Source organism: Cheilinus undulatus, linkage group 2 (genome assembly GCF_018320785.1).
Source record: "Cheilinus undulatus linkage group 2, ASM1832078v1, whole genome shotgun sequence".
NCBI lineage: Eukaryota > Metazoa > Chordata > Actinopteri > Labriformes > Labridae > Cheilinus > Cheilinus undulatus.
The window spans coordinates 39,008,030-39,026,224 of NC_054866.1; the positions used below are offsets into that span (position 1 = coordinate 39,008,030).

The 18,195-nt window shown below is 37.5% G+C and overlaps 2 protein-coding genes across 2 annotated transcripts; one reads left to right on the forward strand and one right to left on the reverse strand.

Annotated features, from left to right (window-relative positions):
* Window positions 1-931: 931 nt before the first annotated feature.
* ca4b (carbonic anhydrase IV b) lies at window positions 932-7,394 on the forward strand. Its single transcript, XM_041805037.1, has 8 exons — window positions 932-1,178; window positions 1,285-1,329; window positions 1,425-1,589; window positions 2,918-3,063; window positions 3,164-3,256; window positions 6,160-6,226; window positions 6,354-6,517; window positions 7,180-7,394. The coding sequence occupies exons 1-8, from the start codon at window positions 1,118-1,120 to the stop codon at window positions 7,360-7,362; spliced, it is 924 nt and encodes a 307-aa protein (XP_041660971.1). The 5' UTR covers window positions 932-1,117; the 3' UTR covers window positions 7,363-7,394.
* Window positions 7,395-13,201: 5,807 nt separating this feature from the next.
* si:ch211-105f12.2 (RIMS-binding protein 2-like) lies at window positions 13,202-17,771 on the reverse strand. Its single transcript, XM_041811807.1, has 6 exons — window positions 17,715-17,771; window positions 16,868-17,052; window positions 16,065-16,221; window positions 13,579-13,700; window positions 13,406-13,477; window positions 13,202-13,329 (listed from the first exon to the last, which is right to left on the reverse strand). Exons 2-6 carry the CDS (start codon window positions 16,928-16,930, stop codon window positions 13,264-13,266), a joined length of 480 nt encoding a protein of 159 aa, XP_041667741.1. The 5' UTR covers window positions 16,931-17,052; window positions 17,715-17,771; the 3' UTR covers window positions 13,202-13,263.
* Window positions 17,772-18,195: the final 424 nt, after the last annotated feature.

Below are 18,195 nucleotides of genomic sequence, written 5' to 3' on the forward strand. Positions count from 1 at the left end.
TACTGCCTTATTTTTTATTATGAAGATGAATTATGTAAACATAGAGATGTTTTTCATGATGTAAATTTGGCCTAGTGGTTCATTACACAGTGGCCTGTCATACATAACCTATTTTGTTTAATCACTTAATAGAAACTCTCAGTAGCTTGGAGTCAGACCCACACATGCTTTAGAAGTAAAATTTGACACTCTGTTGATATGGCTGCTCATTGTTTGCCTGTAACTTTGACTGAGCTGCTGTCTGAAAAAACATTTTAAATCTCAATAAGTTTTGTTCCTGATCAAAAGACTTTGGACTTGGTAAGCGCATCAGAAATGGATGAAAGTTTATGGATGAGATGTAGATGGTCAATTAAAGTTTCCTTATAATAAGAGACTTTTTTCACATTGTTTTTATACTCTCATTGATACACTACAATAAAAACATGAACTATAGCCACGTATCTGTTAATATTCTCTATGTTTATATATAACAGCTGTAATATTCAGTTGCTTGAGTGACACAGATTCTCCCTTTTGCTGCACATTTTTTCCGCCATGTGTTTGTCATGTTGAAAACAAACCATAACACTTTCATTCTTGCATCATTTGTTCTTTGAACCTTCTTTATCCTATATGTATGTAGCCTACTTTCTGTCTGGTTTTCTGCACCTCTATATTTTACTTTGCTGTGTGGTTTCGTGGAATATCAGCCTTGTCTAGGTTTAATTTTTGTAGGCCTTTGCCACTTGTTGGAATACATTTATTCATGTGCTTTAAATAAGAGGTAAATCTGCCGCTGCAATACATCGTTGATTGTCATTGTTAATTAATCACCATCTTTCATTCACTGATAACTCTGCATTACTGAGGTCATTTAAGAAAGAGTATTATATATGATTATAAGGACATTTCCAGCCAATAATTGACTTTTCAGGCAGGGAGTAAGGGTCCTGCTTTATCTTATTGATATGGCTGCAGGTATCTGTGTTAGCAGTGTCAGTCATAAAACTAGAGCAGGTCATGTGGGCGGTGTGACACTGGTGGTCTTACATGTGTCATAAAAGTCTGGCTGAACTCTGTTTTAACTCAGAAAAGCTCAATGCGGGAACACTGGGACTGACACGGATCATTCACTATGCTGCTTTCATTTGTTTTACTTGTTTTTGCCTCTTTGATGAGGATCATCTCAGGGGCAGGTATGTCCACCAAACACAGGCAATCTCTTCATTATTCAATCTATGGCAAAATGTTTGAAAGATGGTATTTGTCTATGAATTTCCTTTTTCTAACATGTTTTGATAGATTGGTGCTACCTCTCCCAAGATGTATGCGGTCACACCTGCACAGGTGCATCTTTAGTTAAATCACTGACATTTATAACCAAAAGAAGAATTTCAAAGCCATACAGATTAACTTTTCTATTACTCTTCAAACCTTTACAGGTCCAGATGTATGGGGAGCTATTTCACACCACTGCAGCGGCAGATTTCAGTCTCCAGTTAACATTGTAACAAGGAAAGTGCTGCCAGATGGACGTCTCACTCCTTTTCACTTCACGGGCCACCAAAAAGCTTTTCGTGGTCGTCTCATCAACAACGGTCACACTGGTATGTCCACGTTTTCATTCTTAATGCAAACTGGAAAATAAAAGTCATAAGGTAACTTGAAGTGAGATTATGAGGTTCTAAATTGTATAGGGTTATATAGTTAAACCATATAGCGAAACCATTCACAACTCTGTATGCACCCACAGGTGGCATACAGTATCAAACAAATAATTATACATTTGGAAAATCTTCAAAAATAAAAAACTTGAAATGACTGTGTCAGCAGAGAGACGACACAATCAGGACAAAATATGTAAAAGCATTGCAATTTTACTCCATTCTTATTTGCTAAACTGCTCGAGCTCTGTCAGGTTGCACAACCCTTTTCAAGTCCAGCCACAAATTCTCCATTGACCTCACTGTGGGCTTCGGGTCATTTACTTGCTGGAAAATAAATCTTGTGCAAACTGAATAAGACTGTCCTCTAGAGTTTTCCTTTATTTCACTGAATTTCATTTTACTTTCTACCTTTACAAGCCTTCCAAGGTCAGCTGCCAAGAAGCATTCTCACAACATGATGCTGCCACGACCGTGCTTCGCAGTTGGGATGGTGTGCTTTAGGTGATGTGCAGTGATTGGTCCATGGAACATAATGTCTTGTCTGATGGTCAAAAATTTGATTTTGAAGAACATTTTTAGCATTTTGAGAGGCATGGAGCTAGTGATGGGAATTCATGCCCGCTTCTGGCTCCCAAAAAGCGCTTGAATTGGTGCCATCTTAGTTCATTACATTGGTCAAATTTAGCAGTGTTTTGACATATGACTGATATTTGTGCTGATATTTTACTCCAATCCAATCATACTTACTTGAAAATCCCATGTAATCATTTTCCAAGATATCTTCCTAATTCGTCTTGCTCACTGACTGGGCTTTATGGCATCCCCTGGTGTAAAACATGAGTCTTAAACCATAAAGCCGTAGTCTTTAATGCGTGGTTTGCCTGTGATAGAGGCCGAGTAGAAGAAAGATCATCCCTGTAAGATCAATAAAATAATTACAAAGCAATAAAAACTGTTCTCAAACAGGATCCAGATCTTATCGTTCACATAAAAGATCTGGATCTTTGAACCTGCTCATTCACATTGGACACATCACTATGTGGACCTTGCTGCTCTGTTCATCAAAATACATGTCTGAGCTATTTAATTTATTTTAAAAGTATGCTTCATATTTGTTGCTCACATATAATAAATGTCTTACATCTTGAGGCTCTTTGAAGTGTGATGCCCCCTGGTAATTTTCTACCTCTGCCTAATGATCAAATCACCTATCTCCATCATGGATATTTTCTGTGTGATAAATATTGCATGACTTCTGTTTTTTGTAGTTCACCTGGAGTTACCCTCTAGTATAAAGATTAAAGGAGGAAATCTTGCTGTGCCATACAAGGCCGTTCAAGTTCACATGCACTGGGGCAAAGATGGAGGACCAGGGTCTGAACACACCATCGATGGAGAACAATATTCAATGGAGGTATATGAAATATGAGCATGTGTGCCAGAAATGTCACAAAGCTGTTTTTTTTTTCTTCATTGTATTGAGATGCTTGTTAATTCTTTCCCGCCATCTACAGATGCATATCGTCCATATTAAAGAAGAGTACGACTTTGTGTCGCAAGCTTTGAAAGACCCCATGGGTGTGGCTGTGCTTGGATTTTTCTTTCAGGTGATATTCTGTGTTTTCTTCTAATAAAACTGTGACGAATACATTGAGATATATATATATACATACAGTGCTTAAATTTATTAGACCACCTGTCATATTTGTCTCAAAGACCATCCAGCATCATGAAGTGCTTTAATGTGGACTCTTTCATTTTCAGTGAGCTCTCCACATTTTACCATTTTGAACAGGAATGAGGAATTTCAAACTGAATTCACCTTTTTATACCCAAATTTGAGCTGGCTCACTGGGCTTCTCTGAGAAGTCAGAAATTAATCAAGCATAACATTCAACCACTAAAATTCATTTTTCTGTTCAGGAATGCAAGTAAATAACTATAATTTGACATATTAATCAAGAAATAATAATGTGCTTTACAATTTTTTCATTTTTTTTTTTTTTTTGTAAATCAGTAAATTTGAAAATTCATGTATAAAAATAATAATTCTATTTTAGCATTAAAAATATCATTTGGGTTAAAGAGCTTCTACATATTGATGTATTAACCATTGCAGAAACATAAAAATGATTTTGATAATTGCCATTGCTATTAATTAAGGGCAGCATAAACCTTACTTTGGCTAGGGTTAGGGTGGTCTAATAAATTTGTTAAGCACTGTATATATGTGTGTGTGTGTGTGTGGGTGGGGGTGGGTGTGTGTGTGTGTGTGTGTGTGTGTGTAAAATGCAGTGAACAAGTATTTGCCCCCTTTATGATTCCTGAATTTTTTTGCATAATTATCACACTTAAATGTTTCGGATCATCAAACCAATTTTTGTATTTGACAGAGACAACCCAAGTAAATAAAAAATGCAGTGTTTGAATCATTATTTAATTTTTTAAGGGGGAAAAAAATCCAAACCTATCCGGCCCTGTGTGAAAAAGTAATTGCCCCCTGAACCTAGTAACTGGTTGTTCCACCCTTGGCAGCAAAACTGAAACTGCTTTTGTGATAACTGGTGATGAGTCTTTCACACCGCTGGGGAGGAATTTTGACCCACTCTTCTTTGCAGAATTGTTTTAACTCAGCCATATTGGAGGGTTTTCCAGCATGAACTGCCCATTAAGGTCACACCACAGCATCTCAGTTGGATTTAAGTCGGACCCTGACTGGGCCACTCCAAAACCTTTATTTAGTTTTTCTTGAGCCATTCAGAGGTGGACTTGCTGGTATGTTTTGGGTCGTTGTCCTGCTGCATAACCCAAGAGCGCTTGAGCTTGAGGTCATGAACTGATGGCCAGACGTTTGTCCTTCAGGATTTTCTGGTAGACAGCAGAATTCACTGTTCCATCAATCACAACAAGTGGTCCAGGTCCTGAAGCAGCCAAGCAGCCCCAGACCATCACACTGACACCACCATGTTTGACTGTTGGCATGATGCTCTTTTTATCAAATGTTGTTATTTTTAACTCCAGATGTAACAAGTCGCACACCTTCCAAAAATTTCTACTTTTGTCTCTTCAGTCCACAGAATATTTCTCCAAAAGTCTTGGGGATCATCAAGTTGTTTTTTGGGAAAATGTAAGATGAGCCTTTTTGCTCTGTTTTTGTCAGCAGTGGTTTTGGCCTTGGATATCTCCTATGATGCAATTTTTCCTCATGGTTGAGTCATGAACTCTGACCTTAACTGAGGCCTGCAGGTCTTTGGATGTTGTTCTGGTTCATTTGTGACCTTCTGGATGTTGTTGTTGTTGCACTCTTGGAGTCATTTTGGTTGGCCAACCACGCCTGTGAAGGTTCACCACTGTTCCCAGTTTTCTTTGACTGTGGTTTGCTGGAGTCCCAAAGCCTTGGAAATGTCTTTGTAACCTTTTCCAGACTGATAGATTTCCATCACTTAGCTTCTCGTTTGTTCTTGAATTTCTTTGGATCATGGCATGATGTGTTTCTGTTTGAGATCTTGTAGCCTACTTCACTTTATCTGGCAGTTTCTATTTAAGGGATTTCTTGATTCAACAAATCTGGCAGTAATCAGGCCTGGGTGTGGCCAGTGAGATTGAACTCAGCTTTCCAAGAACTGTGGTTAATCACAGTTAACTCATGATTTAACAAGGGGGACGATTAAGTGTGATAAATATGCAAAAAACTCAGGAATCAGGCTCACATGACCTGTGAGCTTTAACTATCTTTACTAAAGCTCATATGTTGCTAAAGCTTTTGTATCTACATAGTTACTGTTAGCTACGTTAGTTTTGGCTATGTTAGCTTTATAGTTACATGACCTGTGAGCTTTAACTATCTTTACTAAAGCTCATGTTGCAAAATCTTATGTCTCTACATAGCTGATGATAGCTATTTTAGTTTTAGCTTCGTTAGATATGTAGTTACATTACCTACATAGCTAACATAGTTACGTGAGCTTTAGCTACATTTGCTAAAGCTCATATTGCCAAAGCTAATGCTTATGTAGCTACATCAGCTTACACAGTAATTGTTAACATAAAGAGAGCCACTGTTTGAATAACTACTTCTTAAGCAGGTCTATACATAATTTAATCCTTGATTATATCTCTGACCTTTATTCTGCCTTAATAATGACATGTTTCTTTGTCGGTAATGTTAGCAGTGTGGTTATTTCATGGATCTAACTGGCAGACTTTTATGAATAAAGCTTAATTTAAAAAAATCTAACACAGGAAATATGTTGTACTGGCAAATTGTGTCACTTCTGTCCTGACAGAAGCGGCGTCTTACAGTAGTGTCTGCAATAGGGGGCGTCTGAGATCTGCAGGCTGCAGCCAGTCCCCTTAAGAAGATTAGTGAATAAATGCCTCGATATTAAGCTTAATATAATTCAAGTACCTGAAACTACTTCCAAAAAGTGGACAAGCATCTGTTCACCTGTTACAAAAAAACACAATTTCAGACTGCTGCTTGACTTAACGTTTTATTATTCCATTACAGGAATCAGAGTTTACCAATAAGAAATTTGATCCACTCATAAATGCTCTGAAATACGTCACCCGATCCAGTAAGTAACAATGTAAACAGCTCATTAGCTATGAGCCTAAAACAGTCTCAAACATACATCAGTTAAAAGCCTTCTAGTAGCAGATGTCTTGCTAATTTACTGTATTGTTAATATTTTATTTTTCAAGGTAACAGCACAACACTGGGGGGTGTTTCCCTGGAAATGTTCATCCCTCCTCACATGGATATGACCAAGTACTTTCGTTATTACGGCTCCCTCACTACACCGAGCTGTGCTGAAGCTGTCATCTGGAGCCTGTTTGAAAACCCCATCCTCCTCAGCAGAAAACAGGTCACTTATCACCTCTTTATTCATTCATTCATACAACTCATTTATTCATATACTCCAGAAAAACATCACTCAAAAGTCAAACATTTTTTATGCATACATGTTATATAGCTTACATAAAATAATTAAAACAACTATTAATCTGACTTTTTCTTTTACTGCACAACAATGAATCCAAATCCCATTTTACATTCAGCATCAGCTAAAGTCTTGAAAGTCCTGAAAGTTTCTGATTTGATGCTTGGTTGTTTAGTCTTTATTATATTCTCAACAGTGAAAGAGATTTTTTTTTCTTTGAATAAAAAAGTTGCATTTATACTTTGTATTAATCTTAAACACATAATTAAACATGATAAAGTTAATTGTAAACCCACCTTATAACACATTCATCAAAAACTAAAAAAAAAAAACACCTAAGTTGACAAGCTAGTACTGGAAGTTTGTTTCTTGCTGAGATTAAAAAAAAGAAGTTGTCCGGTTATGTACAGTCTCTCACTGAATCATGGGGAAAATTTGACCCTTGCTTAAAGCTCCACTGTCTCCAAAAGTATCTAGAAAAGGTTAAATGTATCTCTTTGAATATCTTTAGACTGTCAGTGTTACATCCACCATGTTGTTTAAATCGTTTTGCCACTTTACCAGCTGTGATTCCCTCTGTGTTACAGCTAGCCGCGTTCTCCCAGCTCCAGTTTTCTAACGGGAAGCAGATGGTGAGAACCTACAGACCGGTCCAGCCCTTAAATGGAAGGCAGGTGTATTACTCCAGAGGACATGTTGGTGTGGTTAGCACTGTGTTGCTTATTTTATCCCTGGTGGTATCCTATACACCCTCTCTGTACAACTCATGATGAATATTGTGTTTGACTTTTATCTGTAAACACTGGGGTTTGTGTTTGATTGTTAATGTGAATAACATGAAATTGTAGGCCTTATGATCAGGAATGATTCATTTTTTTGTGAACCTGCTGTATTTATGAAATGTTTGTGTCAAAAGAGAAAACAAGGTTAAGACAAAAAAATAAAAATAAAAACAAAATAAAGAATGCGAAAAATCCCTTACTGATCTTTTTTTCCCCCATTTTTATCAGTCTTGTATTTTGTCTTCATGTGTTATCACACTGAAGTGTTTCATTCTTGTTCTACAGATACTGAATATCAACTCTGACCTTTCCTTCTTTCTCACCCTTCAGCCTTTTAAAAGTTAATCATTGATTTTCACCAACCACTTTATTAGGTACACCTGTTCAAGTCCTTTAGCCCAAATATCTAATCAGCTGCTCACATGGCAGCAACCACTGCATTTAGGCACGTAGACATGGTCAAGATGATCTGTTAAAGTTCAAACTGAGCATCAGAATGGTGTAGTTGGATATGTTGATGAAATTCTTCATTTATTTATTTGATCTCAATGTCACTGTCATGTCTTACAGTCAGAGGTGCCCAGCCCACATTTTCATCTGAAATACAATGGGGAGTCGAGTAACTGTCACCAGTAATGAATCTGAGGGCTGACTGATAAATGGAGTCCAGGGGGTTCAAGAGTGGAGGCAGAGGCGTTCGAATAAACAACATCCCCATAATCTAAATCAGATGGATTCAGTGATACGTTTCCTACTGAGCATCAGGAATTTAGCTTTGCTCCTGTCAAAAAATACATTTTTTTGGTCTTAATTTGCTGGTCAGGGAGTCAGTATGAAACTTGAAAGTGACTTAGAGAGTTTCTGATCTAACCAGACACCAAGATCAATATACTCAGAGACTCTTTCAATGCTGTGTCCTGTCAGAGGGATGTCTGGAGCTCTAGAGAATAACATGTATTTGGTCTTGTTAGGATTGAGGACCAGTCCAAGATTACACAGAGCATGTTGTAACTGATTGAAAGCTTGCTGTGAGGTTTGAATGCCTAAATGTGCAGTGTTGTCAAAGAAATACAAAGCTCTATCGTCAGCATAAAGGCGGGAGCTACAATCTGTTATGAATATTGTGATATAAAGAGTAAATAAAATAGATTCTTCAATCATCTTAAACCACACACTGATTTCTCTATGACAGATAGCTCTGGAGCAAGCTTAATATAACTCGCTAAGCTATTAATTGTGCACAGAGTTTTGAAAAGAATGGATGAATGTTACCCTGACCAGTGATTCTTCTATGATATATATTGTACAGGGCCTCCCTGACAGCAGAGGAAGTAGAGGGCTGCAAGCTGATAAGTGTCAAATTGATTACCAGCAGTGGCAAAATGTGTGTTTACGGGATGGCATATCTGCTCAGGTTTATCTATTATGCAGTCATTGAATGTGAACATGAAAATTAGCTAGGGGCATATGGTGTATGATTTAGTGGAAACATGAAGGATTCATCTGAATTCACTCCAAATCTCAAATCAAATGGAATGGAATCTGTAACAATTACATGACACCGAAGGATTCCTTATATTACTTTTTTTTTTTATTTTTGCAAGGCTCTCCTAGAATAGAGAAACTTGGCATTTCTTGGGTGTCTTTGGGGGCACATACAATGACTCGCCACTAGGTGTCAGTGTGTACAATGATGCAACAATGTCCACTGTAGCGGCTGATGTCAGAAACTCATGCACATGCAAGAAAGTTTCTGTTGAATAGCTGTCAACTGTATACTTAAAATACACTTAAATACTTAAAAATCTGAATAATGACACTCATGATACCAAAGTTGATCCTCAGGTATCTTAAATGATATAACAAGCAAATAAATAACGGCATGTAAAATCATTAAAATTATTCCAAACTTTATGAATAGCTCCTCCAAGTGTCTTAACTCTGAATCATATATGTTAATCTCTCATTCTCAGTTTTATTTTGAAAATTCTTCTTCTCTCATGACTATAATTAGATTCTGTGAGTGTCACCTCCACTATCATCCTCTATGTGGCAGCACAGATTAAGACTGAGCTGTCTGGATTCTCTGACTCAGTGAAAAGCACAAATATTTGCTCTTATTTCTTCATTTATAAATGCTGAAGATGTTTTAAATCGTGCTGATTAAATTACTAAAAAAACACACTTACATGCATGCTGTAATGACAGAGTTTGATGTTTACCTCGACATGACACCTGTGCACAAATATTCAGCACATTCACAGCTTGAGAGCGGTTACTTCAGACATGATTTAGTTTTTAGACTTACTGTAAAAATGGGACAGGTTTCTCAGGGGGCTTGAATTGCAGCAGTAATAATGAAGGAAGAGAAAGTTTGCATCCTCGTGTGAGATCAAAGATGAGAGCTAAAACATAATTCAGTCAGACCTGAGCAGGACCCAGGCAGGATTATACCTAATGGTGTCATTAGCAATGAGCTTGTTTTTGGCACCCCGACGCTATCTATATCGCCCTAAGTACTCAGGAGATCTCTTTGGATATAATCCCATGTTGCACAGGAATAGATGTCTGATGCAAGCACATCCTCTGGCGCAACAGTGCTGAGATAATCTGGAGGATGCACAGTCATGCTGCAGAGGGTCATTCCTTGTTTTACTTGAGTTAGTGAAGAATTTACACTGTATGTGTTTGCATATGTTTTTTAACTTTGCAAGAAATTAAACTTTTGCAAAGACCTATGGCCTGTTTTTTTTTTTTGTCTGCATTACTGCCTGCTCGTCTTCTTTTTTTTTTTTTCTCACAGGGACATCTTTTCTCGGTTTGTGCATGCTGCCCATCCCCCACTTCCTCTTACTACACTTAGTGTGACTCTGAGGTTCGTGTTGTCGTGACAACAGAGGACACAGGCCCGTCTCTGATCTATTTGCAAAGTTTCTGTTGTTGCAAGCGTATTGCACATTTGCTGCTGGGTGAGGGAAGGGCCTCCTCACAACACCATCCCCCAGCCACATCTTGTCACAAGCATACAGGCACGTATGAGTTCTCTCGAGCATAAATGAGATGTGAAACTTTTTAAAATCTTTACCAAAGCTGCTGAAAATGCATAGATTTAAAATATCAAACATGAGATTTAGAAAACAAACATTTAGCATCTCTAAATGATCTCAGTCAGAATCTTTGCTTTACTTTAAACTTTCATCAAAGTATTCGCCTGAATGCTGCATCAACAAAGGGTGCTTTGTGCTGAGATAGAAAGTAGTCATCCCCATAAATTATTACTGGAATCAATATCTTTCTACTTTGGTGTTCTCTTTTAAAAACTGGTGATGGGGTGTAGTTGAATTTCCTTAAAAGGTATGAACTCACATTTAGCAGCAGCGCTGCAGTCTGCTGGGCCGTATGAGTGCCGGCCTTACATTTGCATAGATGTTAGTGCATGTATGTAAGACAAGGAGTGGTAGTAAGTATTTGGCTGTCCTAAAATTACACCAACAAAGACTTTAATGACATTGTATTCAAATACATGTACTTTAACTTGGAGTTCCCTCCTTTTGCTGCTATAACAGCCTCCACTCGTCTTGGAAGGCTTTCCACAAGATTTTGGAGTGATTCTGTGGGAATTTGTGCCCATTTAAAATGTCATGGTATGCTGAAGCGTTAAGATTGCCCTTATTTGGCGATAAACCCTGAAAAACAGCCCCATACCATCATCCCTCCTCCACCAAACTTTACTGTTTCCACAGTACAGTAAGGCAGGTAATGTTCTCCCAGCATCCCCAAAACCCAGACTCACCAATCTGACTGCCAAACATAGAAGTGTGTCACCACTCCACTCCATTTCCATTGCTCCACAGTCAAGTGTCAGTGTTTAACACCACTCCACCCATTGCTTGGCATTGGACTCTGTGATGTGAGACTTGCATGCAGCTGCTCAGCCATTACATGAAGTCCCCAGCCACAGTTTTTGTGCTGAAATTAACGCCAGTGGAAGTTGTGAACTGTTCAGCTATGGAATCAGCAGAGTGTTAGGGACTTTTACCCACCATGTGCCTTAGCATGTCATCACACTGAACATGAGCAACTGATTTACTTGGAAAACAAAAAAAGTTAGATTTTCAATTTAAGCAGCCATGACGACTAACTTGATCAGGTTACAGGAAAGACTTTTAGAGAAAAGCTAAGATCAGCAGACCAAAGTTGGCAGCTCAGTGGGGGTGATTCTGAAGTCAGTCGACCATGGTGTGGTCTTTTTAAAGCCTAACATCAGCTTTTACTTTCACCAGTTGCATTTACACTTGAACGAAAGTAATGTTCATTTGTGATGTTTATCTCAAGCTTTCTTCAGCAATAATCCAAAAACCCATAGACTTTTTGTTAATGGGTCCCAAGCTTTGCTAACTTCTGAGCTGGCCTACAAAAAAGTTTCATCTCTGCATAAGAAGAATAACCACACAAAAGCAATGACATTTTTATAACAGTCAACCAACTGAGGTTGAATCTCCATACAAATAAATCAATTAAAAATTAAGGAGAATAAACAGAAATATTGAAAACTTGTGATAAATTTGATGCTGAAATACTTCCATTAATTAGGAAAGGACGAGTTCAAACGCTGCTTGATTCAGATAATACTCCCACCCCTGTGTGTGTGCGTGCAGCATGTAACATTTGCATACACTTCCCAGCATGTATAGTTAGTGTGTGTGTGAGCGTGACTGTTAGCTCTCTTCCTGTGTGAACCACGTGGCTCAGACAGGGTTAATAAAAAGATCACGCTCACTTCTGGGTTTTCTTTCTGCTTCCATGTTCCAACACTGGTAAGAACCCAAGGGTGAGTCATTTTTAAGATATTCTTTTGAAATACATGACAGATAAATCGTCTTTTATTGATGTGCTACATCAGCACAGTTATGGCATATCTAATGACAGTGTTTTTGAAAAGCTTTGGCTCTTTTTCATGTTCATGGTTTATAAACTGAAGGAGGTGTGGATGTCCTCTTTTTGTACTTAATCTTTCATACTTATTTTCATTCAGGCTGTTTTGTCTTCAGTGTTTGGAGCGATCAGGAGCTACTGATGTACAGTGTTGTCACCCATAAAGTAGAAAGCACTACTAAACTTGACTGCACAGTGTAGTGTTTCCTACTTTATGGATGAGTGTACTGTTGGCTGCAGAGAAAACTAGAGGAAGAAACCAACAACGGACTCTGAGGGAAATATTACAACCTGTAGTTGAAAGCTTCCTTTGCTTTGTGTTATTTTAAAAATGGACAGATTTCTGGAGAGAGGGGAAACCAGAAACAGAAACTAAATAGGTAGAATAACCTTGTGGTAAAAGTGAAAGAGTGGGAATGCATTGTACATATTAAAGTTTATTTTCTGTTTCAGAGTTTTCTGATTACAACACTGATCATTTCCTTTGTACAAAGTTTCTGTTCTGTTTTTTAATAAAAATAGCTGCAACACTGAAAAATCGCCTAAATACTCCTTGTGAAAAACTGCCAGTGATATAAAATATAAAACAAGGTATAAGGCATAAAAGGACATACTATTTTCTGCAAAAACCTTAGACTAAAGGTGCATTATTAAGGCTAAAGTAATGCATCCATCCATTGCCCTCAGGTATAACATCCTCATAAAGACCTGAGACCTGTTTCCACTTTGCAGCATCCTGATCAAAACTGGTGATAATGAGTTAACTGTATTTTTTTTCACAAAAGCTCTCGAAATAATGCTTTAAAGCAGATCAAGTGCTGTAACACATTATACAATAAAAATATTTTACAATAAAAAACATGTTCATTTTTGCTCATTTTTATAAAAACATCTGATCTCTCACTGTGTCTGAGATTGGCATTTGTGGTAAACATCACTGTGTGGCATCGCCTTCTAATCCCAGGGTAGCGGCTGCAGGTAGTTTGAGGGAACCAAACCCCGTCGCCCGTGCAGATCACCCTAAAATTTACATGAAAAATCAGTCAGTGTGAGAGCTAAGCAGCAGCTTTGTTGTTATTACACTGATGATACTTACAAAATAAAATCCATCCTGGTCCATCTCACCCAGCACGTAGATGATGTCTCCTGAACGGAAGCCGAGCTCAATCTTTGGAGGCAAAAACACCGAAACACATCAGATTTTAAATCAGGGTTAACACTGAATTATAGGAAGTATTTTTAAGAACACAGAATAGTTTTCATGCTTACTTCACTGTCCGGATTGGGTGAACTTTCCCAGGGATCGTAGTCGAACAAGGCCACCATTCGTCGAACGATCACATCATCAGGGACACTGCTAGCATCACTCAGTGCTGGTGTTATTGACATACCTGTGGGTGAAGATACCTTCAGTTTACCTCTGGAAATCACATTATTTTATATACTATAACAAAGATACGACTGTCTTACGTTGGTCATTACTTTCCTGATTGTAGCTCTTTCTCTTAGCTCTGCTTTAGTGCACTTAGGTCACAATGTTTTCAAATATAATATTTTTTTGTTTCTTTTATTATCTCACACAATTAATTGGACAGACTCTACTTATATAGCACTTTTCAGACGAATCAACTGCAGTTCACCATGCAGTTTCTTTGGATTTGTGTTGTTGCCTTACTATTATTATTGTTTAAGTTTGTGAGGGATTATTTCAAACATGTAAAAAAGAAAAACATAAAATAAATAGAAAGGAGTCACACAATAGTGGACATAAGGAAAAGTATAATAAACATAACAAAATAAGAAATATTTTTGCCTACATATTAGAAAAGGTGTGGCAAGAAATTAGCTTCCAGTTCAGTATGAACCCATGCAGTAATTATATTCTCCTAGAGCTATTCTAATATCTTATAAAGATATTTGTCATAAGACAAAAAGTATTATGTTATTTTGCTCTGTGAAAGCTGCTACATCAAATTAACTACTTACTCACAATAATGTAAAAGAGAGCAGAAAAAGCACTGACAAAAAGACTGTATTCAGAGAATAATCCGCAGCAATATGAATTTCTTAAAGTAACAATAAAACAAAGAAGGAATGATTAAAATTGCAGATTCAATTATAAAGCCCAGACACTCTTGAAAATGATTTCTTTTTTTTGCCTTAACAAGGCGCTCCTAATTAAATACGATGTAGAATGATGTATGTTGCTTGTAGTTGATCTTGATACCTGCTATTTCTCTTATTATTATTTCCTGCCTTTGATGAGGTCATTATATGTGACATTCTATTTATGGCAGCTAATTGTTTATCAGTAACTTTGTCATGTTAACTGTGCTGCTGTCTTTCTTGGCTTGGACACTCTTGAAAAAGGGATTTTTAATCTTTGTGAGTTCTTTCACCTGGTTGAATAAAGGTTAAATAAAATAAGAGATTAGAAAAACAGATTAAATGAAACTATTTTGGTTAAAAGACAAGAATTAAAAAGCAAAGCAACTAAATTCTAAAGTAATAAAAAGCATAAAACATTTAAAAATAATAAAATATACAGAGCAAAGTTATAAAGATAGGTAAATATCCTTAAATTATTGTGTTCGAGGTGTTAATTAAGTTTTTATCTGTCTCTATTGTTATCTTAAGGTCAACTTTTCCATCCTTTGTTATTGATTTAACCTTTATGTGGTTTTATTCTCAAATCAACCCATTTTATATTTTTACTAAAAGACAACAAAAACGCAGTAATAAATGTGTTCAACCTGAAACTTCACAGCTTGAGCTTATTTTCTGTTTAGACTTTGTAGGCGAAATAAGTTAACGGAGTACTAGAGCTGAATGATTTGGAACGATAATCTAAGCGCAATTTTTATTCCATCCCAATACTGCGATCTAAAATTGCCCTTATTTTCTAAGTTTCTAATCTTATGTATTTCTTAAAAAAACAAAAAAAAAGCAATTAATCATTCTATATCATAATGAACACAATAGTTGATAGCTTAAATTAAGGCTGAACAATCCTGAAAAAAATATCTTATTGTGATTATTTTGACTCATTGCAAATTCCATTTGAACTCCTGTACTGAAGGGAATGATTAAATTTGATTTTTGCATACTATTCAAGAAGAAAATGAACAATTGAATGTTTACATGACATCTCTGCTTCAAAAAAAAATATTGAATCAGTATTTTGACACACATTTTAGGTTAAAGAAATATTGCATCTTGTGTGACTTAAAAATTGCAGTGGGCCATATTGCATTTAATTGCCCGGCCCAACTGAGTACTTGTGCTATAATTATGTCTTTGAATTGACGTTCAGGTCAACCACGATTCTTATGCATTGGTCTGTTTCTGTGGTGCTTTAAAACCCAATTATGCCCCAGGTGAAAATGAGCCAAAGAGTACCAAAGGGTGCAAATCCTGAAGATAATTAAAGGGTTAATAAACTGCATCTAACTTTCTTTGTTTTTGCAGTCCATTCTGATAACTGTTTGTGCAGTTATTTCTCCTTTCCTGAGGCAATAGAGCTAAACTGCTTGAAGTTGCTTTGCAAATAAAGCTTACATTAATTACTATTTGCAAGATCTTGTTTTACTTCAATATAAATGTACTCTTTAAAGTCCTTTGATTGGAGACATTCAGAGCAACTATGCTGTAATATATGACCCCTGTGACTCTTTAACCGACAGGCAGACTTTATTTTAGCTGATATCTTATGTGATGTTTGTTTAACAAGTGTCCCATAGAGACGGTGTTTATACCTGTGTGGTCGACAGGCAGGAAGCCCTGCTGCATGAGTATATGCTTCAGATAGTTGTCGTCGACGGGGATTTCAGCCACCATGTTGCTTGGCACGTAGCCAGAGAGACCACCAGACTCCCCGTGATAGAAACCATCAGCGTCTTTGTCTCCACTGACCTAATGAAGGAAGAAACACAAACTTTCGTTACGTATTTTTATGAAAATACAAGAAAGTGAATACCAGTGTGAATGGTTTTGTTATGGTCTGTCTTTGTCTGATGTTAAGACTTCTTCTTTGCCAGGCCTCCTTTGAAAATAGATTTTTTAGAGGGGATACTCCCGGTGAAATAAAGGTTCAATAAAAAAAAAACCAGTGTGTGATGGATGTTAAAGTAGTTTAGTGTCTTTGTTACATAGTTTAGAAAGTGTGCAGGGTCCTGAGACTCATTGCATGGTTGGCTTTCCACCTTTTAAGACCCCAACCTCTTTAGTTTCTTGAGTTTGTTTCCATTGATCATATGCTTAGACTTTGGGTTCAGTTGAAGCCCTAACACTTGCTGTGTAGTCTCAATGGAAAAGCGGCAAATGTCATCAATCAGTTGAAAAAGGTGACAGGAAATGAAGAGAACGCCCAGATCTTCTGCACACTCTTTGGCCTGAATATGGTACAAACAGGAAATGTTCTTCAATCAAGTTTTTCAACCAAGGAAGTGAGGAAATACATCTCAAATTATGAAATGTTACTGCAGTTAAAGGGCATTTCTTAACATTTTTTCCAGCGAGACTTTTACATTTGATTTCAAATCAAAATACTTTTGTTTACCTTGATGATCTGGCCTGGTACAAACGGCAGCTCCTCAGCAGCCGTCTCATGGTTGGGCGACATGGCAGCAGGGTTGTATGGGTAAAGTGCCACAAATAATCGGACGCTGGTAGGTATGGATACCTGGCTCGCAGTCTCGAGCTCCCATTCTCTGATATCTTCAGGTGTAGCAATCCTCACCTCATCTGGATATATCAAAACATCCAATGACAGGCTTGTCTCCATTTACAGCAGCAGGAGCAGCAGTGAGAGCGTCCACTCTTCGACCGTCTACTTGGCTGACAGATGGCTGCTGGAGACGGCAGACCTGTCCCTACTCTTATCCTAATTTGAAGTAACTAAGCTAAGCAGAAGAAGGTGTAATCCTCTTTGAAGACAGAAGAACGATTCATTAGTTCAGCACAGCCTGTTGCTGTGTAGACTCTGCAGTAATAGTTTTACACAGGTTACCAAGGAACAGCTAATTTATTATTTGGTTTGACTAGAATGACCTTCTTTGTGAAATCTGGGTGAAAACATCATTAAAGGGCTACTAAATGCAAAAAATATGTCACAAAAATTGAGGTTTTAAGGATAAATAGCAGGGTTCATCCTCAAAATGTGGATGCTTATGTCAAGAAAAGTGTCTAAAACTATCAAATGAAAGGTTTTATTTTCCTAGACATCAACATGTCATCTTGGTAAACAACTGGATTATAGACAAAAAGTGAGAATTAATTAAAATCAGCCTTTTTAGGATTAATCCAGATCTTGTAGTCCCAAGTTTTGCATTTTCATCACACAAACTGGTGAAAAACCACATTTTTGATTCTGAAACATCACATAAAAATGGGAAAAAAAACTTTACCGTTGAAGCATTAGCGAAATCTTAATCCTCTTGGCAACATAAACCCATTCATTAGTGACAGCAGGCGGTATATTTTCTCCCTCCACCAGGACTTGACCCAGTTTACACGTCACCGAAAGTCGACACTTCCTCTGTTGACCTCTGGCCAGGTCAGCAGGTGATAATCTGCTCCTGCAGAGGAAGAGACGGTTTAAACAACTCTGTTTGCATGAGACTGTTGCCACGTTTAGACAATTCATTAACAGGGATTTATAGCCATTCTGGGATACTGAGAGGTAATCCTAAATGCTTTGTCTGGGCATACATCAGTGCTTCCCAAAAAAGGTTTGATATCTGATGGCTCAGATATGGACGTGGGCTGGCATGCCCTCATCCAGACTGGATTGGTTGGGTAGACACAACACATACTGGCACTCATTAAAGGCCAACATGTCAGCAGACATGATAAGAGGCATTCTGCAACAAGTGAGTCTTGCTTGGA

Bases quoted from the DNA above. Each gene is read 5' to 3' on its own strand.
- ca4b (XM_041805037.1), top strand. From the start codon at position 1,118: ATGCTGCTTTCATTTGTTTTACTTGTTTTTGCCTCTTTGATGAGGATC. The intron at 1,590-2,917 runs GTATGTCCACGT...TGTTTTTTGTAG, and splicing joins CATCAACAACGGTCACACTG to TTCACCTGGAGTTACCCTCT. The intron at 3,064-3,163 runs GTATATGAAATA...CGCCATCTACAG, and splicing joins GAGAACAATATTCAATGGAG to ATGCATATCGTCCATATTAA.
- si:ch211-105f12.2 (XM_041811807.1), bottom strand. From the start codon at position 16,930: ATGTCGCCCAACCATGAGACGGCTGCTGAGGAGCTGCCGTTTGTACCA. The intron at 13,701-16,064 runs GTATAAACACCG...CTTCACCCACAG, and splicing joins CCTGCCTGTCGACCACACAG to GTATGTCAATAACACCAGCA. The intron at 13,478-13,578 runs GTAAGCATGAAA...TTGCCTCCAAAG, and splicing joins CACCCAATCCGGACAGTGAA to ATTGAGCTCGGCTTCCGTTC.